The sequence below is a fragment of the Saccopteryx bilineata genome, chromosome 8, assembly GCF_036850765.1.
Source record: "Saccopteryx bilineata isolate mSacBil1 chromosome 8, mSacBil1_pri_phased_curated, whole genome shotgun sequence".
NCBI classification, from domain to species: Eukaryota; Metazoa; Chordata; class Mammalia; order Chiroptera; family Emballonuridae; genus Saccopteryx; species Saccopteryx bilineata.
Window position 1 is genome coordinate 50,563,895 of NC_089497.1, and position 23,592 is coordinate 50,587,486.

Consider the following 23,592-nt stretch of genomic DNA (forward strand, 5'->3'; position numbering starts at 1 on the left):
AAGTGATTAAGTCTCAGGATATTATGTAGGATTAGCTTATAACCACTACTACATTTTCTGTTTTACCACTTTTTTTTAAATATTGAAACATTGCATTGTATAAAATTTTTTATCAGAGAAAAACTACTAATAGATTTTGAGAAAGTCATCTTAAGGCATATCCTTGGTAAATATTATTATTTGAATATTGATCTATGTTTTATTACATTTATTGGGGTGAGGCTCTAGCCAGTAGGCTCAGTGAATAGAGAGCCTCAGGCCCTGCATGTGGAAGTCCTGGGTTTGATCTCTGGTCAGGGCACACATGAGAAGGAACCATCTGCTTCTCTTTCCTTACCTTTCCCCCTTCTCACTCTCTTCTCCTTGATTGGTCAAGCATCAACCCCAGGCACTGAGGAGCTCGGTTGCTCTAAGCATCAGCCTTAGGTGCTAAGGATAGCTCAGTTGATTTGAGCTTTGGCCCGAGTTAGGGGTTCTCAGGTGGATCCCAGTCCGGGTGTATGTGGGAGTCTATCTCCCTTCCTCTCATTAAAAAAATTTATTGGGGAAACATTGGCTAATAGGATCATATAGGTTTCAAGTGCACATCTCTGTGATACATGATCTGCACATTGCACGTGGGCCCACCACCCAAAGGCAAATCATCTTTCATCACCTGTTTTTTTTAACCAATGACACATTCAAGTTAATGAAATATATTAACTCAGAATCATAGCAAAAATCATCATCACGGTACACTGTTTAACTGAATGGTTAAGTCTTGAATATGATTTCCATTATCATCTGTTCTCAGATTCTTTTATTTTAAAATGAAGAACATATATTTTAATTGTCTTACTGATTTACAAATAAATAACCATTTTTAATGATCTGAATCTCTAGAATATCTTTGTGAACTTCTAAGGGGTCATAAATCTGAGTTTAAAATGCTGCTAGAAATCAAAGAAAAAATAGGATTTAATATAAAGAAACTTGATGCTAAATTTGTGCCCACATTTTTCAAGTGCATAGTACTGAATGGCATGAAACATAATTTATTAAACTTAGAGTATTTCATCTTTTATTTCATCTTCATTTTTCTTTCTTCCTTTTTTTTGTTTCAATTTTCTTATATTTATGCTGTATCATTTATTTTTTACATATTTACTCAGTTCCTCTTTGGAATGAGGCAGATTTAATTGTTCAGTGTTTATATTGAAATAGCTTATTTGCCAACTTTAAAAATATATAGGATGCCCTACATTAAGGATCTGGAAAAATGTGGATTTTAAATAAAGTTGTGTTATGTATCAATAGTATGATTTTACTTTATTGTATTAACATTAAACTCTATTTTGAACAAATTAAAAGTAATGTTAGAATTACAAAATGATTGTTCTCATGTTTTCCAGCTACTAATAGGTTATGAAAATGGTACTGTGGTATTCTGGGACTTGAAATCTAAAAGAGCAGAACTTAGAGTTTATTATGATGAGGTAAGTGATTTCTACTGAAATATTTGAAACAGTGTTGTAACTTTATACCTTTTACTTTTAAGCTTTGTATGTCACCAGTATTCTTATCATTGGAACACTGCCTGGTTCTGACTCAGTGTCTCACACTGCCTGTTATTTGCACAGGTTCCTACTCTGAGTTTTCCTGAGTGGAAATTCTGCCTTCATTGCCCATTTTGGAGCCCTTTATGCCATCTTATATGTGTACTTTGGTGCCTGTTACCTATATTGTATAGTCACCTTCATCTAAACTTTCTATTCTTTTCTCTTTTCTTTTTTTCTTCCTTCCCTTCCCCTTCCCCTTCCCTTTCCCCTTCCCATTCCCCTTTCCTTTCCTTTTTCTGTCTTTTTCTTTAGGCTCCATGCTTTTGTATTGATCTATTTTCCTTAAGATCTCTAAAGATACTATTAACTTTCCTTAGAAAATTCTTTTTCTGTAGCAGAAAGTTTAAGTGGTCAAGTTAAGTGGTCTTCTAATATGTGCTGCCTTAGAATAAAAGAAAAATTTTGTGAATAGTAATACTTAATAAAGAATCCATAAGATCTTGAAGTTTTATTGTACATAGTCAATAGTTGATAGTTGATGAGTTTCATTTAGAGAAAGCAATTAACTATTTATCATGGAATAATCTCTGAGTTGTTACCTCAGTTGTTTACAGATTGATTCTAGACCATTATTATTTACCCTGTCAGGAAAAGCTGATATGAAGACAGTGAGGCTGGGAGCAAAGTTGAGAAAGTGGGAGTACCTTTTGTGGCTGTGAAAATAAAGTTGATCATTTATGCTTTCAATGAAAAATTTTAAGTGGTAGAGTAGGGAGAAATAGGAAATATACAGGTCAACAATCACTGTCTGGCATCACCCAACCTTATATGGAAAAAGTGCCAAAGAACATAAGGTAACACTGATATAAATAAGATAAACTTAAAAAAACAAAACGTCTCTTTAGAATATTTCTTTTGTGTGCTCCCTCTCATTCCCTCTTAACAGGTTAATTTTTAAATTTTGATGCCTAAAGATAGCCAAAGGTTTGTAAGTAATGTGGTCATCATTGGTGAAAAATACTCTGACAAGTGTTGTTATACAAATATGCCATTTGTAATCAACTTTTGGGACATCTTAAATCATAAGGAAAGAAGGATTTTCCTTTTGTTAAATACCCAAAATATAAAGATGAGGATGCAAATTGCTCCCTCCCTTAAGACTAGCAGCTGGAGAAGAGTCCAAATGTCATCTGGGAATTCAGCCAGTTGGAATACCAACAGAACAGCTACAAAGGAAATCCAGAGGAAAATACAAAATCAGATCATTTTCCTATGGTCTTAAACAGTGTAGAAGGAATGTTTCTAACCTTAAACAGCAAGCAAAAGTAATTTTGCAGTGAAATGTTTAAATAAGGATTAACAATGTTGAAGTCAGTAGAATACTATATTACACCTACTTTATACCTAGAAGTCTTTGAAATATTGATTTATATGATAGTTGTATCATTTTTTTTTTGGTATCTTTCCTTTTTGATATCCTTTTACCAGCAAGATTATCATTTTAAGATATAGTCAGATCACGTAATTCTTCACCTCTGAACCTTTGAATGTCTTCAATTTATCAACAACACAAAGTCTTTATCTCTTATATAAGACTTAAGATTGTGGTGCCATCTTTTACCTTTAGTTTAATTTATAGCATTCTACATACTTTTCACGTTTCATACATATTACTTCCTATCTCCTAAACTTATCATTTATTACCACCTCTAATCCTTTACTACTGTTAATTTCTTTATTTTATTTTATTTTTTTACAGAGACAGAGAGAGAGTCAGAGTGAGGGATAGACAGGGACAGACAGACAGGAACGGAGAGATGAGAAGCATCAATCATTAGTTTTTTCATTGCGCATTGCGACACCTTAGTTATTCATTGATTGCTTTCTCATATGTGCCTTGACCGTGGGCCTTCAGCAGACCGAGTAACCCCTTGCTGGAGCCAGCGACCTTGGGTCCAAGCTGGTGAATTTTTGCTCAAACCAGATGAGCCCACGTTCAAGCTGGCGACCTCGGGGTCTCGAACCTGGGTCTTCCGCATCCCAGTCTGACGCTCTGTCCACTGCGCCACCGCCTGGTCAGGCTACTGTTAATTTCTTATACCAAATTCCCCTTTTCTTCCACCTATCAAATTGCTATTAATTCTTTAGCCATTGTAAAACTACTTGGCCTATCTAACTACTCCCTTGATTAATAACTATTGATGAATTTGAGGGTTTCTTTTTTGTTGTTAATCCAAACTCATTTTCAGAAATAACTATATGAATTTTACATCCATATTAGTTGTGAATTTATTTTATTCCATTAGTATTTTTTGAATAACCTCTCACAGAGAAATCCCTCAGTTTGACATGAAGCTAACCTTTTAATTCCTTGAGTAACTGGCATTTCTCCTTTCTTCCCAGCTTCTTGGGTTTTCTTTTTCTTTTTTGTTTTCAAGACATTTAGTCACAGCCACTGAGTTGGCCAACCTGAACTGGCTAGTGTTTTATCTTCCATATTTTGTTTTCTATTTTTAAATTTTTTTGACTTGGTTGTATTATATTTGGCATTTTAGCAGACCTCTACAGTCTTTTTTTTTTTTAAAGAAAGGAGTAGGGTAAAAAAAATAAATAGAAATTGAATATTTATTCATTAAGTCAGTTCAAATGCCAGCTCTTTAACAATGCACTATTTGACATTCTTCTTCCTAATAACAAGTTGGTTATACGTGCCTACTCTTCTGTATGATAAGTATACTTCTTTTATAGTACTAACTTGTCTTGCCTTTGTGTTGTAGCTATTATTTTGCTACCTGTCTTCACCAGCAGGTAGAAATTAACTGGTATAGGAAGAAGGGTTGGGGCTGGAGACACTTTCTCTGCCCCCACCATATGTAGAAAAGCAGTTCTGAGAGGACTTTACATGTAGAGGTGGCAAGAAGAAGTGACATTTTGGCCTTGGCCAGTGACTCAGTAGATAGAGCATAGGCTCAGCACATGGACCTCTGAGTTCAATTCCTGGTCAGGGCTCACAGGAGAAGCAACTATCTGTTTCTTGCCCCTATCTTCTCCCCCTTTTCTTCCTCTTCCCCTCCCACATCCAGTGGCTTCATTGGTTTGAGTGTGGACCTGGATGCTGAGGAAGCTTGGTTGGTCTGAGTGTGTCAGCCTCAGGTGCTAAAAATAGCTCAGTACTCAAGCATTCACACTAGACGGGGTTGCCAGATGGATCCCAGTCCAGATGTATGTGGGAGTCTGCCTCACTATCTCCCCTCCTCTCACTTAAAGAAAAAGAGAAGTGACATTTTTCTTGAGCCATCTATTGTACAAAAATAAGAAGAAATAAGCAAAGGAGAAGACAAACAAAAGTGGGGTTTTACTTTGTTTCGTTTTTCCTCCAACTGCCTCTTCTGAATCCTGGCAAAAAAGAAGTTTTCTCTGCCTAATAATGAAGACCAGGGTGAGAGAAAAACATAAGTCCAGGGTTTTATGTTTTTTCCACTTAATCAAATCTTGCTTATCTTTTGAGATACAGCTTATATCCTCTTTCTTTTATGATCTGTCTAATGATTACTCTGGCTTTCAATTTGTAGGTAATAATACTTATTGTTTAGAAGTTCATTTATATCAGTCTTTCTTATTTTACTATAAAGGAAAGGATCGTGTATACATCTGTTCAGCTTTTATGTCTAGAGCACCTACTTTATGCAAGACATTGTGCTACCACTGGGAATAAATTTAGGAAAATGAAATAATACTTTTTAATGTTATCTAACTTACAACTACACAGTGAACCTGTAAATATAATATAATATAATATAATATAATATAATATAATATAATATAATATAATATAATATAATATAATATATATAATATATATAATATAATATATATATTTTAACTTTCCTTGCATCAAATCAATTTAAAATGTTTATGTTAGAAGCAATATGGTACAAATATTGAGAACATGTGTTTTGTAATTAGATAAACCTTGGCTTTAAGTTGGGTGACCTGAGCAAGTATCTCAATCTCTCTAAGTCTATTTTTGCTATGTGTAAGTTAGAAAAAAAAAATACCTGTTTTATAGGATTAAATGAAATAATGTATATAAAGTGCTTACCATTGGTTTAGCATATCATAAACACTCAGATGGTGGCTCTTACATAAATAATTTTAAAATCAGCTACTTTAAGTGGAACTAGTCCACTACCTTATCAGAAATTATTTAACATTCCTTTTTCTTTTACGTAAATAAATTTCAAAGAAAAATTATTATAGGTTACAGGGAGGATATAGAATGTTATAATGTTAAAAAACTTACTTAACTTTTTTTTATCTCAGGAGATGAGTTTTTGTAGCTTTTTATAAGCCCGTAGAGGGGTGAACCAAAGATAGTTATGATCTGGGACAGAAAAACTACATATGTTTAAGTGTTATTGTGGTAGTAATTTAATGTCAGAATATTTTTCTTTCTGAATATAGAATGACATAATATATCAAGTTTCCCCCCCCCTACTTGTTTTCAATTGTTATTTCACTAGGCTATTCATTCAATTGATTGGCATCATGAGGGCAGACAGTTCATGTGCAGCCATTCAGATGGTAGCTTGACTTTATGGAACCTGAAAAGCCCAAGTCGTCCTTTCCAGACCACAATTCCACATGGTAAGATGTATGCTTTCAAAAGAAATAAACTCCAGTGTTATAGTGCCTTGATTTAAAGTACAAAAGGTATCAATATATTTGAAAGAGGTGATAGGATATAGCTTCTGATTCTAAATACCTCTTTTATATCTCCCTCAGATCCCCCACATTATGCCCCAAATTTTCCTGTCTAGCCACTTTCCTACCTTGTAAGTGATACTTATATAGACCTTCCCAACCAAAAATTGGAATGGATGGTCGATGTACAGTATCTGAAACAGAGGAGATAATAAAGGATATTTTGCCAGTTTTAAGTGTTAAGGAGCTAGTGAGAGAATCATATTACCTAGATCTGACATTCAGACCTAATTCCTATACTGCTTTTTGGTCTGTTGTTTTCTAGTTCTCCCATTTATTTCCATTTATGCCATTTCGCTCCACTAAATTATGAGAACTGTGGTATTACTATAGGTTGTATTTATCTATCTTCCTCATTGAAAAGAGGTATTTAACATTTTTGTTGGACCTCTCTACTTAACTGGGCAGAATAAAAAGTTCAAATGTAAGAATATCTTTTATTCAGATGACCATACTATTTTCAAGAATATTGGTGATGATCTGGATTCCATGTTTATCTCAAACTATTGGTTGTTTCTTAGAATAGAGAAGTCAAAACCTTCCATTTAACCATGCATTCTGTTTTATAGTTTCTGAGCAATTATTTTAGTATAAATTTAGAAAACAGTGGTATGTTTTCTTTAATAATGAGTGACTTATAAATCACAAGATGGAGTTATTTTATCTTGTGTTGGTCTGCCTTTTTTTATACCACAGTTGCATGCTCCATGTAAAAGATTAATACATTGAACCTAAACTGCTTTTCTTAGAGATTACTTTTCATTTAGGTACTTAAAAAGCTTTATTTAAAGATTGCTATTATGGAAACCTTGGATAGGTATGTGCTATACATCTATTCAGGTTTAATTATTTGCTTTTATGGTGGATTCTCCTCCCCCAAACCCTCCCCCAATCTTTATAACTTTTATTTTCAAATGTGTAATATGATTTAGTAATAAATTTTTTATTTCTGTTCTTCTCAACAGTCAACTTTATTCAAGTTCTTTTTGGCATGATTGGATGATTGATGCATATATTATATTTATTTGAGTTTAGGTTGGTTTCTATAGTTCTCTTTTTGAAGAGATGAAGTTTTGTTTGTGTGTTGTTGAAAATATCAGCATCTGTGTCTCTCATAACATATAAATCAAGTTAAATTTCTGCTGTCTCATCATGACATAGTTAAGCCAAAATAAGTGATTTAGATAATAGGGGCATCCATTGTCATATCTATCTACGTTCTTTGGATTCATTTTGTTTTCTTTTGTTTCAGCAATTTTTACTTTCTAAAATAAAAAAATATTTTCTCTAAGTACCACTTAAGTTGTCTATAAACTTTTATATGTAATTTCATTAATAATATGCAATTTTTGTTAATGTCAGTTTGAGGTATTTTCTAATCCCTATTACAATTTTCCTTTTTACCTATTAGTTAGACATGTGATTTCTAACTTCTAAAACTATTTTTATTGAAGTTATTAAAATTATAGTCAGAGAAAGTGGCATGATACGAGTTCTACAAAATTTACTGATATATGCTTTGTAATTACATATACACAATTACTATAAAGTTCCAAGTATTCTTTTTTTTTCCCAAGTATTCTTGAGAAGAATGTACAGTTCCTGTTACACACAGTTCAAACTCAAAATTGTGTTTTTTTACTTTATACTTTCTAAATATTTTCCTAAGTGATTGTTTGATTTTTCAATTTGGAGAGAGATTAGTTAAAATCTCTATCAATTCATATTTTCCATATAATTATGTTTATTTCTGTTTTATATACTGTAAAACTCAAATAAATTAAGGTGGTTGATAGCATTTATCAGATTATCTGTTATTACTGATATTTGATGAATGCTATTCCTAAGAAAGTAGTATTAAAATTTCTAAATATGATTATAAACATGTCTACTTTTTACTTTAATTCTGTCTTTTTTTGTTTTATAAATTTGAAGCTTTATTATTAGGCATTCATTATATCCACTGTAGAGAGCATATAGTTGGGTCTTGATTTTTTATCCAGGCTTATATATCATTTAGCTGATTTGGGTTCAGGTATACCAGTTTATTTTTGTTTCTGTTGGTCCTATCATTTTTGTTCCTTTTTCTCCCCTTTTTATTTTCTTTAGGACTATTTTAATGTTTTTATTAGAATTGCATTTTTCAATTTCATTTTCAATTTACATATTGGCACTTTATCTTCAATTTTTTTTTTATTAAGTGAAAGGTGGAGAGGCAAACAGACAGGCTCCTGCATGTGCCCTGACCAGTGTCCACCCCACAAGCCCCCTACCGGGAGATACTCTGCCCATCTGGGGCTGCTTCTCCATTGCTTGGCAACCGAGCCATTTTAAGCACCTGAGGCAAAGCCATGGAACCATCCTCAGCAAACGTGGCCAATGTGCTTGAATCATTCAAGCCAGGGCTTCAGAAAGGGAAGAGACAGAGAGAGAGAGAGAAGGGGGAGAGATAGAGAAGCAGATGGCCACTTATTCTGTGTTCCCTGACTGGGAATCAAACCTGGGCCTTCCACACATGGGGTTGATGCTATACTGCTGAGCCAACCAGCCAGGGCTTTCACATATTTTTTAATTAGTTGCTCTAGGGATTACAATTATATTTTCTCAACTTTCCACAGTCTATTAGTGTCAACATTTTAACACTTTGCATAAAATAAAGAAATCTCACAATCTTACAGATTTATTTACCTTCACCCACTGTCCTTTATGCAATAGTTTTTGGTTGTATTACATCTAAATACATTATTATAATTTTTGCTTTAAGTAGCCTTAACTATTTTTTAATTAAAAGGAAAATATTCTTCAAGGGGGAATAAAGAGGTAGGGGAGATGTATTTGGTGGACACTTGAATCTATACACAAATTAAAATATAAATAAAAAATAAAATAAAAAAATATTCTTTTGTATTTTCTGTTATTATTTTCAATGCTTTTTATTTGTTGCTGAAGATATTATGAACATCATTTAGCATTTCTTTCAGTGAAAATTAATCCCCTATCCTTTCTTAATCTAAAAAATTCTCTATTTTACTTCCATTCTTGTAGTACATTTTTGCTGAATATAGATTTCTGGATGATTATGGGTATGTTGTTTTCGAGGTGTTAAAGGATTTAAAGCTGTTGTTCCATTGTCTCCTGGCTTACATAGTTTATGAATAAGAAATGTGGAGTGTTTTGATTTTTTGCTTCCTCTGTATAAAATGTGATATTTTATTCTCTGGCTCTTCTAATTTTTTTATTTTTGTATCTTTTATTTTCAGCAATTTGACTATGATGTGGCTAGGCTTCTTTTTTCAAATTTATTTCAGTAAGGTTCTAATGAGCTACAGAGCTTCTTATATTTATAAATTTATATCATTCATAAAATTTAAGAAAATGTCAGCCATTTAATTTTCTCAAATATGTTTTTCTGCTCTATCATCTATCTTTCCTCTCTTTCTGGGACACCAGTTACCATATACAGAATATGTGGTGTTGTCCCACATGTCGTGGAGTCTCTATTTTGGTTTTTGTCAATAACTTCTTTCTCTGGATTTCAAATTAGATAATTCCTATTGATCTAGTATGCATTTAACAACTTTTTTACTCTGTAATCTTCATTCAGCTATTAAGCTATTATTTTTAATCAGCTACTTCTCTAATCACTATGTTTTTATATCTTCTATTTTTCTGCTGACATTTCCTCTTTTTAATAATTATGAACATTTTCTTTTCCTTTAAGGATGTAGCTTAGTTATAATAGCTGGTTTAATTTTTTTTTCTGGTAATACCAACATCTGCTTCACCTTGAAGTTGTCCTGTGTTCATAAGAATGGCTCACATTTTCTTGTTTCTTCATGTCTGATAATTTGGACTGTATCATACATATTGTGGACATTATGTTGTACACACTATAAAATATAGTTTTATTGCCGCCTTTATCCCTACCCATTGTGTTTCCTAAGCTGTGAAGCTATCTAGATTACTTATTTTTCTATAAATCAAAATTTTCTATATGATAAAAATAGGCTTTGTCTGAAACTCAGGTTATTGGAAAATGGTGGGATGAATGGGAGGGTGGCCACAACCACTGAGGCCAGATTAGAATTTTTTTCACTTGATATCAGCACTGTGATGACACTGCTTTTGTTATAACTGGTTTTTGCTGGTGCTACAGACATCAGTTTTCTTTCTTAGTAAATTGTTATAGTTTTAAACATATATTTTTCAGTCACAGTGCCCTCAGCTAAAGACATACACACATACATCTACATGCATGACCTTAAACCAAATTCCATCAAATACGTAAAAGTAAAGTTGTTCATAAGAAACAGGACAGAGGTATCAACATCAACTTTTACTTAAATCTTTTCTGAAAATACTATTCAATGTAATTAGACTTGGAAAAGAAATATGGTATTTAATAATTTAGAAAGAGTTTGAAATTATGATTACTTTTTGTAATTGTAACTAAATAGGAATGCTATTAAGTATAAAATGTGTATTTTTTATATAAAAGAAAGTACAGTCAGGCACTGTTTAAAGATGTTTTGGTCAACTATGGATTACATATACAATGGAGGTTCCATAAAATTATAATGGAGTTGAAAAATCCCTATCACCCAGTGACATGGCCACCGTAACATTGTCACTTAATGCATTTCTTACATGTGATGATGCTGATATAAACAAACCTACTGGGTTGCCATTCATATAAAAGTATAGCACATAAAATTATGTAATTACAGTGTAATATTTAATAATAAATATGTTAATAATTTATATATTTACACTTTTTATTTTAGTGTGTATTCTTTCTACTTACCAAAAATTTTCTGTAAAACCATATGCCATGTTACATTGGCAGTGGCTTCATATATCTCATGTTTACAGTGTCTCTTGATTATATAATTTTCTCTTGAGCTTCACTTAATCTCATGTTGTTTTATTCATCATAGCCTCTAAACATACAATCTTCACTACTAATGTTATAAGAAGCCATGCTGAGTGTGTGACCTGGAAATGAAGCTTAAAATGATATAAAACTACAAAGGTAGAAAATCAGGGATAGTTAATGCTCACCAGTCAGGCATGTCCCCTTTTATCATTGCTAAAATCCTGAAGAAGAAAAAAGTAACAGAGAGAGCAGCAAGATGGCAATGGAGTTGGCGGATGTACCAAATTCCACCTCCCAGAATCAAAGTGAATTACAACTTAATTTTAAGAACCATCATGTAGAAAAACCAACTTTGGATTAAACTAAGAGGACTCTTCCACCAAGTAACACTAAAGAAGCCACACTGAGACTGGTAGGAAAAATGGAAATGCAGAGAGGGCTGCCCAGCTCCCTGTAGCGAATGGCAGCCCGGAGAGACTCGCCTGGTGAGAAGTGAGTTTAGCAGAGAGGGGAGGGTCTTGAGCCCCAGGAACAAAGCCCCAGCCTGCAGCCCCAGAGCCTAGAAGAGGCATATGGACAGTATTTAGCTGTGAAACAAGTCAGGATACTGTTTGTGAGAAAGAGACAGATATCTCAGACCCAGGATTCTTCATAAAGGACCGTACAGAAAATCTCTCTCACAACCACTCACATGGGCTCCGGGGGATGAGGGGAGAGAGGAGAAGACCAGAGTAGCAGGAAGAGAGTGTAATCTAGGAGGCACAGAGAGAAAACTTTGAGGGACAGCCACCCTAACCCCTGGGCTGAGTCACTCCCCAAATCTAAAGTGAATATTTCCCCTGGAAACAGCAACCAGTGGATCCAGGTGTTATAGTAGGTTTTGAGGCCTACAGAGAATGACTTTTGCCTAAGCTATTGCTGCAACTGAGAAAGAAACTGATGTATTTCTGGAAAGATTATGTCTATGACTGCATCAAGAACCATGCTTGGACTTGGGGTGATGTCACCACAAAGTGTATGAATGGCATCTGGAAAAAGACCCTCAAGAAGTTTGTCCATGACATCAAAGGATTTGCCAAAGATACGGAGGTTACAAAAATCAACAAAGCTGTAGTTAAGATGACAAACTTTAACCTGCGTGTAGATGAGGATGACAATGGAAAGCTCCTAGAGATGGTTCCTGAGGAATTGACTAGAGGAGTTGTTGAAACTAGGGCAGGAATGCATAGCTGAATAAGAGGCAAGAGAAAGGTGAAACTGTAGAAGAAAAAGCTGAAGAACCTCCCTCACACAGATTTACAGTGAGGCGTTTAGCAGAAGCTTTTTCAGACCTCAACAAATGCCTTAACATGTTTGAAAACATGGACCCCATCATCAAAAGGTTTCAATTAATAGAGAGGAATGTTTATGGTGCCTCATTATCTGCTTATAAGCAAATCTATGATGAAAAAAAAAAAATAAGTCACCTCTTTTCCAAAACTGACACCTCCTCAAGAAGAACCTCAGTCAGGTCCTTCCGGAGGTAGGTATTCCAGAAGAAGGCTTCATTATCATCACAGGAGATGACAGCTGCATGTGTGTTGCTGCCGTTGAAGACATTTCAGTAGAACAAGATGTGGAGGTGTAAGATTGATATTGATGGTCCTGAACCTGTGAAGGCCTAGGCTAATGTGTGTGGTTGTATCTTAGTTTTATGACAGAAAGTTTAAAAAGTTAAAAATTTAAAAATAGGGGAAAAAAGCTTACAGCACGTTATAAAGAAAAATAATTGTTGTAAAGCTAAACAATGTATTTGTATTTTATGCAAAGAGTTATAACAAAACAGTAAAATGGTTCTATAAAATTTGTCAATATCTATAAAATAGCATGCTGGGATTTTGATTTGGATTCCATTGAATCTATACATCAAGTGGGGATGAACTGACATCTTGACAATAATGAGTCTTCCTATCCATGAACATGCAATATCTTTGTATTTATTTAGTTCTTTCATTTTTACCTGTTTAGATCTTATATTTTTTAATACTTCTACCTAAGTATTACATTTTTTAGATGTTAATAAAAATGATAGTATGTTTTTATTTCCAATTCACTTATTTATTGCTGGTATATAGGAAAGCAATTGACTTGGTATATTATATAGGAAAGCAATTGACTTGTGTGTTAACATTGAATTTTGCAACCTTGCTGTAATCGCTTCTAAGATCCAGGTTTGTTGTTGATTCTTTCAGATTCTCTATATAGGTGATCATGTCATCTGCTTATACTTGCTTTTTTCTTTCTTCCCAATCTATATACCTTACTTTTCTCTCTTTCTTTCTTTCTTTTCTTTCTTTCTTTCTTTCTTTCTTTTCTTTCTTTCTTTCTTTCTTTCTTTCTTTCTTTCTTTTTCTTTCCTTTCTTTCTTTCTCTCTCTCTCTCTCCTTCTATTCTTCCTCCCTCCCTCCCTCCTTTGCTTCCTTCCTTCCTTCCTTTTTTTTCTCCTTTCTTTCTTTTCCTGTTTCATTAGCTAGGGCTCTAATACAACTCAAAGGAATAGTGAGAGGAAACAGCATTGCCTTGTTCCTAACTATAGTGAAGAAGTTTGAGTTTCACCATTAAGTATGATGTCACCTATAGGTCTTTTGTAGAGATTGTCAAATTGAGTAAGTTTTCACCTACTCTTTATTTACTGAGAGTTATTATCATGAATGGGGTTGTATTTTATCAAATGCTTTTCCTGCATCTATTTATATAATGTGAGTTTTCTTTCTTGGCATGTTGATATGATGGGTTATATTTATAGGTTGTTGAATGTTGAACCAGCATTGCTCACCTGGGATAGATCTCACTTAATCATGGTGTAGAAAACTTTCTATACATTGTTGAATTTGATTCACTAACATTTTCTTAAGGGTTTTTTCATTGATTTTCAGGGGAGATACTGGTCTATAGTTTTCTTTTGTAATTCTCTAGGTTTTGGTATTAGAGTAATGCTGGCCTCATTGAGTGAATTAGGACATATTTCTCCTGCTTCTGTCCTCTGAAAGAAATTGTAGATAATTGGTATGATTTTTTTTTACTTAAATGTTAGGTAGAATCTGGGCCTGGTGCTTTGTTTTGGAAAGTTATTGATTTTTCATTCAATTTCTTTAATTAATATTGGCCTATTCGGATTGTCTATTTATTGTTGTGTGAGTTTTGGCAAGTTGTGCCTTTTAAAAAATTAGTTCATTTCATCTAGATTATCAAATTTGTGAGCATAGAGTTATCCTTTTTATGTCTATGGGCTCTGTAGTGATGTCCACTCTTCTATTTCTGTTATTAGTCATTTGTGTCCTCTCTCTTTCTTTTTAGCCTGGCTAAAGGCTGATCTATTTTATTGAACTTTTCCAAGAATCAGCTTTATGTTTTCCTGATTTTCTCTATTTTTCTGTTTTCTTTTTAATTAAAAATTTTAAATATTTTGTTGACATTGTTTCAAGTGACCCACTTAATATAACACCCTTTACACACTACATTGTGCCCCCCATGACCCATGCAAAGTCTCTTTCCACCCCCATTTCACCCTCTTTCTTCCTACTTCACCTACATCCACCCCCCCTTCCCCTCTGGCAATTGCTACCCTGTTGTATGTATATGTGTGTTATGTACATAAAATTTGGCTAATCCTTTAACATTCTTTGATCCTGTCCTCACTTTTCCCTTCCTTCTGACACCTGTCCATCTGTTCCCTGTGATCCTGCCTCTGCTTATATTTTGTTCTTCAGTTTATTGTGTTCATTAGATTCCACATATAAATGAAAGCATATGGTACTTATCTTTCTATGACTGGTTTATTTCACTTAATAATAATTTCCAGGTCCATCCATGCTGTTGCAAAAGGTAAGATTCCCTTTCTTTTTCACAACTGCATAGTATTCCATTGTGTAAATGTACCACAGCTTTTTTATTCACTTTTCTACAGACAGACACTTGGGCTGTTTCCAGATCTTGGCTATTGTAAACAATGCTTCAGTAAACATGGGGCTGCATATCTTTTTTTGAATAATTGTTTTGAGATTCTTAGGATATATTCCTAGAGGTGGGATAGCTGGGTCATAAGGAAGTTCCATTTTTAATATTTTGAGGAAACTTCACATTTTTTTTCCACAGTGGCTGTACAAAACAGCATTCTCCCAGCTGTGCAGGAGGGTTCCCTTTTTTCCACACTCTCACCAGCACTGCACTGGCTGTTTGTTGATTTGTAAGTGAAAGCCATTCTGGCAGGTATGAGCAATATACAAATTTAATGCAATCCTCTTTAATATCCCAATGTCATTTTTTAAAGAAATAGAAAAAAGTCACCAGGTTTGTATGGAACCATAAAAAATCCTGAGTAGCCAAAGCAGTGCTGAGGAAAAAGAATGAAGCCAGAGGTATCACATTACCTGACTTCAAGTTATACTAGAGAGCCACAATAATCAAAACAGCTTGGTATTGGCAGAAAAACAGACATACACACTAATGGAACAGAATTGAGAACTCAGAAATAAAACCACATATACACAAACAAATAATCTTTGACAAAGAAACCTAAAACACACAATGGAGCAAAGAAAGCCTCTTTGCTAAATGGTGCTGGAAAAATTGGAAAGCCACATGAAAAAGAATGAAACTTGACTACAGTGTGTTCCCTTGCACAAAAATTCATTCAGAGTGGATCAAAGACATAAATATAATAACCAAAACAATAAATTACATAGAAGAAAACATAGGTAGTAAACTCATGGACCTTGGCCATAGAGAACAATTTATGAATTTGATCCCAAAGGCAAGAGAAGTAAAGGCAAAAATAAATGAATGGGACTATATTAAACTAAAAAGCTTCTGCACAGCAAAAGAAACTGGAAACAAAACAAATAGCCAACTATATGGAAATGATATTTAAAGCAAACAACAGCTTTGATAAGGGGTTAATATCCAAAATATATAAAGAACTCACAAATGAGGAGAGGACCTGACTAGATACTTCTCCTAAGAGGACATACAAATGGACAACAGATATATGAAAATATGTTCATCTTCACTAGCTATTCGAGAAACACAAATCAAAACTACAATGAGATACCACCTTGTACCTGTTGGATTGGCTGTTATCAACAAGACAGGTAATAACAGGTGTTGGAGAGGCTGTGGAGAAAAGGAAACCCTCATTCACTGCTGGTGAGAATGCAAATTAGTACAACTATTATGGAAGAAAGTATGGTGGTTCTTCAAAAGACTAAGAATAGAACTACCATATGACCCAGCAATCCCTCTACTGGGTATCTACCCCCAAAACTCAAAAACATTGATAAATAAGAAAACATACACCCCCATGTTCATCGCAGCATTATTTACATTGCCAAGAACTGGAAGCAATCAAAGTGTCCCCAATAAAGGATTAACTAAAGAAGATGTGGTACATATATACAATGGACTACTACTCAGTCATAAGAAATGATGACATATTACTATTTATGACAACATGGATGGACCTTGAGAACATTATACTAAGTGAAATAAGTAAATCAGAAAAAGCTAAGAAGTATATGATTTTACACATAGATGGGATATAAAACTTATGGACCTAAATAAAAGTGAAGTGGTTACCAGGGGGAGAGGTATGTAGGGGAGGGTTTAAAGAGGGACAAATATACAGTGATGGAAAATGACTTAACTTTGGGTGATGGGTATACAACATAATCAACAGTTCAAATGCTATAGAAATGTTTACCTGAAGACTATGTATTCTTATTGACCAATGTTACCCTGTTGAATTTAATTTTTTTAATAAAATATGTTTTAAATCTTATATCCTGTCACTTTGCCAAATTTATTTTTTAGGTCTGGGAATTTTTTGGCTGAAACTTTAGACTTTTCTATATACAATATCATGTCATCAGTAAATAATGACAGTTTTACTTCTTTTCTAATTTGGATACCTTTTATTTTTTCCTTGTCTGATTGCTGTGGCTAGGACTTCGAGAAGTATGTTAAATCACAGTGAGAGAGGAGACATCCCTGTGTTATTCCCGATCTTAAGGGGATTGCTTTTATTTATTGCCCACTGAGTATGATGTTGATTGTCAGTTTGTCAAATATTGCCCTTATTATATATGTTGAGGTATGTTTCCTGTATTCTCACTTTGCTATGATTTTTGATCATAAATGGGTGCTAGATTTTATGGAATGCTTTTTCTACATCTGTTGATATGACCATGTGGTTTTTATCCTTCATATTGTTTATGTGATGAATCACATTTACTGATTTGCAAATATTGTATCAGCCTTGACTCCCCAGAATAAATCCGACTTGATCATGATGTATGATCTTTTCAGTGTATTGCTGGATCCTTTTTGCTACTATCTCATTGAAAATTTTAGCATCTATTTTCATCAGGGATATTATTGATTTATAGTTTTCTTTCTTTGTAGAATCTTTACCTGATTTTAGAATTAGGATCATATTTGCCTGATGAGTTTGGAGGTGTTCCCTCCTCTTGAATTTTTTGGAATTATTTTAAGAAAGATAGGTATTAGTTCTACTCTGAATATTGGGTAAAACTCACCTGTGAAGCCATCTGGTACAGGGCATTTTTTTGCTGGGAGTTTTTTGATAATGGTTTCAGTGTCATTTTTGTAATTTGGTTTGCTCAAGTTTTCTGATTCTTCCAGATTTAATTTTGGAAGATTGTAGGTTTCTAGAAATTTATCCATTTCACTAGGTTATCCAATTTTTTGACATATAAATCTTCTTTGGCATATAGTATTTTCTTATAATCCTTTGTATTTCTGTGGTGTCAGTTGTTACTTCTCCACTTTCATTTCTAGTTTTTATTTATTTGGGTCCTCTCTCTTCTTTCTTGATGAGTGATGAAAGGTTTGTCAATCTTGTATACCTTTTCAAAAAGCCAGCTATTGGTTTCATTGGCCTTTTGATTTTTTTTGGGGGGGTGGGGCTGTATGCCATTTATTTCCACTCTGACCTTTATTGTTTTCTTCCTTCTACTTCTTTGGGCTTTGTTTGTTGTTCTTTTTCTAGTTCTTTTAGGTGTAGGGTTAGCTTGTTTATTTGAACTTTTTCTTGCTTCTTAATGTATGCCTATAATGCTATGAACTTCCCTCTCAGGATTGCTTTTGCTGTGTCCCATAGACTTTGGGTAGTTGTGTGTTCATTTTCATTTGTTTCCCAGATTTTTTAAATTTCTTTCTTGATCTCATTGTTAACCCATTTGTTAACTAAATAACATGCTATTTAGCCTCCAAGTGTTTAAATGTTTCTCAGTTTTTCTATTGTAGTTGATTTCTAGTTTCATGCCATTGTGGTCAGAGAAGATGTTGATATGATTTTAATATTTCTAAATTTACTGAGACTTGTTTTGTGTAGTAACATGTGGTCTATCCTAGAAAATGTACCATGAGGGCTTGAAAAGAATGCATGTTCTGTTGCTTTGGGGTGTATTAGTCTGAAAATACCAATAAAATTTAGTTGATCTAGTGTGTCATTTAAGGCCACTGTTTATTTGTTGACTTCCTGACTGGAGGATACTTTCATTTATTTTAGTGGTGTGTTATAATTCCCTACTATTATAGTATTGCTGTTGATCTTGCCCTTTATGTCCACCACAATCTGCTTTATATATTTAGGTGCTCTGATATTGGGTACATAAATATTTACATGGTTACATCCTCCTCTTGGGTTCCTCCCGTTATCATTATGTTGAACATCTTTGTCCCTTACTATAGCCTTTGTTTTAAAGGATATTTTGTCAGATATAACTATGCTATACCAGCTTTTTTTTTTCTTTTTTCATTTCCATTTGCATGAGCTATTTATTTTTTCATCTCTTTACTTTTAGTCTATGTGTATCTTTTGTTTTCAGTTAGGTCTCTTGTAGACAGCATATATATGGGTCTTGTTTTTTTATCCATGCAGCTACCCTATGTGTTTTAATTGGAACATTTAATTTATTTACATTTAAGGTTAGTATTGATATGTACTTATTTATTGCCATTTTATTCTTTAAAGCTATAATACATTTTTCCTGGATTTCTTTTTTCTTTTCCTCTTTTTATAGCAGGCCCTTTAACATTTCTTGCAGTACTAGTTTAATGGTAATAAACTCCTTGAGCCTTTTCTTGTCTGGGAAGGTCTTTTTTTTCTCCTTCACTTTTAAATGATAGCTCTGCTGGATAGAGTAGTCTTGGTTTTAAGTTATTGTTTTGTATCACTTTGAATATTTCTTGCCAATCCTCTCTGGCCTGAGGTGTTTCTGTTGAGAAGTCAGATGTCAGCCTTATGAAGGCTTCTTTGTAGGTAATTAGTTGCTTTTCTCTCACAGCATTTAATATTCTTTCTTTGTCTCTTAATTTTCGGATTTTAATTATATTGTATCTTGTGAGCCTCTTTGGGTTCATTGTTGTTTTGGGGTATTTTTTTTTTGTTTTTCTTTTATTAATTTTACTAGGGTGACATCAATAAATCAGGGTACATATGTTAAAAGAAAATATGTCTAGGTTATCTTGTCCATCAATTATGTTGCATACCCATCACCCAAAGTCAGATTGTCCTCTGTCACTTTCTATCTAGTTTTCTTTATGCCCCTCCCCTCCCCCTTTCACTCTCCCTCCCCCCCCCCGTAACCACCAAACTCTTGTCAGTGTCTCTTAGTCTCGTTTTTATGTCCCATGGAACATGGAATAATGCAGTTCTTGTTTTTTTTCTGCTTTACTTATTTCACTTCAAATAATGTTATCAAGCTGCCACCATTTTGTTGTAAATGATCCGATGTCATCATTTCCTATGGCTGAGTAGTATTCCATAGTGTATATGTGCCACATCTTCTTTATCCAGTCTTCTATTGAAGGGCTTTTTGGTTGTTTCCATGTCTTGGCCACTGTGAACAATGCTGCAATGAACATGGGGCTATATGTGTCTTTACGTATCAATGTTTCTGAGTTTTGGGGGAATATACCCAGTAGAGGGATTGCTGGGTCATAAGGTAGTTCTATTTTCAGTTTTTTGAGGAACCACTATAATTTCTTCCATAATGGTTGTACTACTTTACATTCCCACCAACAGTGAATGAGGGTTCCTTTTTCTCCACAGCCTCTCCAACATTTGCTATTACCTGTCTTAATAATAGCTAATCTAACAGATGTGAGGTGGTACCTCATTGCAGTTTTGATTTGCATTTCTCTAATAACTAATGGAGATGAGCATCTTTTCATATATCTGTTGGCCATTTGTATTTCTTCCTGGGAGAAGTGTCTGTTCATGACCTCTTCCCATTTTTTTATTGGATTATTTGTTTGTTTGTTGTTGAGTTTTATGAGTTCTTTGTAAATTTTGGATATTAGGCCCTTATCTGAGCTGTTGTTTGAAAATATCATTTTCCATTTAGTTGGCTGTCTGTTTATTTTGTTATCAGTTTCTCTTGCTGAGCAAAAACTTTTTAGTCTGAAGTAGTCCCATTCATTTATTTTTGCCTTCACTTCCCTTGCCTTTGGAGTCAAATTCATAAAATGCTCTTTAAAACCAAGGTCCATGAGTTTAGAACCTATGTCTTCTTCTATGTACTTTATTGTTTCAGGTCTTATATTTAGGTCTTTAATCCATTTTGAATTAATTTTAGTACAAAGGGACAAACTGGAGTCAAGTTTCATTCTGTTGCATGTGGCTTTCCAGTTTTCCCAGCACCATTTGTTGAAGAGGCTTTCTTTTCTCCATTGTGTGTTGTTGGCCACTATATCAAAAATTATTTGACTATATATATGTGGTTTTCTTTCTGGGTTTTCTATTCTGGCCCATTGGTCTGAGTGTCTATTTTTCTGCCAATACTATGCTGTTTTGATTGCCATAGCTCTATAACATAGTTTGAAGACAGGTATTGTAATGCCCCCAACTTCATTCTTTTTCTTTAGGATTCCTTTGGCTATTTGGGGTTTTTTATAGTTCCATATAAATCTGATGATATTTTGTTCCATTTCTTTAAAAAATGTCATTGGAATTTTGATGGGAATTGCATTAAATTTGTATATTGCTTTGGGTAATATGGCCATCTTGATTATATTTATTCTTCCTATCCAAGAACAAGGAATATTCTTACATCTCATTGTATCTTTTTCCATTTCCCTTAACAATGCTTTGTAGTTTTCATTATATAGGTCCTTTACATTCTTTGTTATGTTTATTCCTAGGTATTTTTTGTTGTTGTTGTTGCAATCGTGAAGGGAATTATTTTTTTGAGTTCATTCTCAAATGTTTCATTGTTGGCCTATACAAAGGCTATGTACTTTTGTATGTTAATTTTGTATCCTGCGACCTTACTGTATTGGTTTATTGTTTCTAGTAGTCTTTTTGTAGATTCTTTGGGGTTTTCAATGTATAGGATTATATCATCTGCAAAAAGTGATAACTTTACTTCTTCTTTTCCTATATGGATGCCTTTTATTTCTTTGTCTTGTCTGATTGCTCTGGCTAGAACTTCTAGCACCACATTAAATAGGAGTGGAGAGAGTGGACAACCCTGTCGTGTTTCTGATTTAAGGGGGAAAGCCTTCAGTTTTGTGCCATTTAATATGATGTTAGCTGATGGTTTATCATATGTGGCCTTTATCATGTTGAGATATTTTTCTTCTATACCCATTTTGTTGAGAGTCTTAAACATAAAATTGTGTTGTATTTTATCGAATGCCTTTTCAGCATCTATTGATAAGATCATGTGGTTTTTGTTCTTTGTTTTGTTGATATGGTGTATTACATTAACCATTTTATGTATGTTGAACCATCCTTGAGATCCTGGGATGAATCCCACTTGATCATGATGTGTTATTTTTTTACTATGTTGTTGAATTTGATTTGCTAGTATTTTGTTTAGTATTTTAGCATCTGTATTCATTAGAGATATTGGTCTATAGTTTTCTTTTTTTGGGCCGTCCTTGCCTGGTTTCGGTATGAGGGTAATGTTGGCCTCATAAAATGTGTTTGGAAGTATTGCTTCTTCTTCAATTTTTTGGAAGACTTTGAGTAGAATAGGAACCAACTCTTCTTTGAATGTTTAATAGAATTCACTAGTATAACCATCTGGGCCTGGACTTTTATTTTGGGGGAGGTTTTTAATAGTTTCTTCTATTTCTTCCCTACTACTTGGTCTGTTTAGGCTTTCTGCTTCTTCTTGACTCAGTCTAGGAAGGTTGTATTGTTCTAGGAATTTATCCATTTCTTCTAGGTTGTTGAATTTAGTGGCATAAAGTTTTTCATAGTATTCTACAATAATTCTTTGTATATCTACGGTGTCCGTGGTGATTTCTCCTCTTTCATTTTGGATTTTGTTTATATGATTCCTTTCTCTTTTGCCATGGTAAGTCTTGCCAAGGGTTTTCCAATTTTGTTGATCTTTTCAAAGAACCAGCTCTTTGTTCTATTAATTTTTTCTATAGTTTTTCTGTTCTCTATTTCATTTATTTCTGCTCTGATTTTTATTATATCCTTTCTTCAGCTGGTTTTGGGTTGTCTTTGTTCTTCTTTTACCAGTTTCCTTAAGGTGTGAAGTTCAGTGGTTCACTTGGGCTATCTCTTGTTTGTTCATATAAGTCTGAAGTGATATGAACTTCCCTCTTATCACTGCTTTTGCTGTATCCCATAGGTTCTGATATGTCGTATTGTCAATTTTATTTGTCTGTATATATCATTTGCTCTCCGCTTATTTCTTCTTTGACCCATTCATTATTTTTTTAATTTTTTTTTGTATTTTTCCGAAGGAGCGGGGGAGGGGTGGAGGACCAGATAGGCGCTTCTCCTGTGTGCCCTGGCCAGGAATCAAACCCGGGATTCCTGCACGCCAGACCGATGCTCTACCACTGAACTAACCACCAGGGCCGACCCATTCATTTTTTAAAAGTATGTTGTTTAGTTTCCACATTTTTGTGGGATTTTTTCCTCTTTTTTTGCAGTTGAATTCTAGTTTCAAGGCTTTATGATGAGAAAATATGCTTGGTATAACTTCAGTTTTTCTGAATTTGCTAATGTTATTTTTGTGGCCCAACGTATGGTCAATTCTTGAGAATGATCCATGTACACTGGAGAAAAATGTATTCTCTGTCACTTTGGGATGAAATGTCCTATAGATGTCTGTCATATCCAGGTGCTCCAGTGTTTTGCTTAAGGCCATATATCTTTATTGATTCTCTGTTTGGATGACCGATCTAGAGCCGTCAGCGATGTATTGAGGTCTCCAAGTATGATTGTATTTTTGTCAGTTTTTGTTTTAAAGTCAATAAGTAGCTGTCTTATATATTTTGGTGCTCCTTGGTTTGGTGCATATATATTAATAATTGTTATGTCTTCTTGATTCAGCATCCCCTTAATCATTATGAGATGATCATTTTTGTCTCTGAGTACTTTTGCTG

The 23,592-nt window shown here is 33.9% G+C and overlaps 1 protein-coding gene across 4 annotated transcripts in view; it reads left to right on the forward strand.

Moving 5' to 3' along the window:
• STXBP5L (syntaxin binding protein 5L) overlaps nt 1–23,592 on the forward strand; it is a 374,922-nt gene that overhangs the window by 129,151 nt on the left and 222,179 nt on the right. For all 4 annotated transcript variants that reach the window (XM_066240760.1, XM_066240762.1, XM_066240761.1 and 1 more), the window contains exons 8-9: nt 1,392–1,475; nt 6,062–6,185. In XM_066240760.1, coding sequence (XP_066096857.1) covers nt 1,392–1,475; nt 6,062–6,185 — 208 coding nt within the window. The remainder of the gene's footprint in view (nt 1–1,391; nt 1,476–6,061; nt 6,186–23,592) is intronic.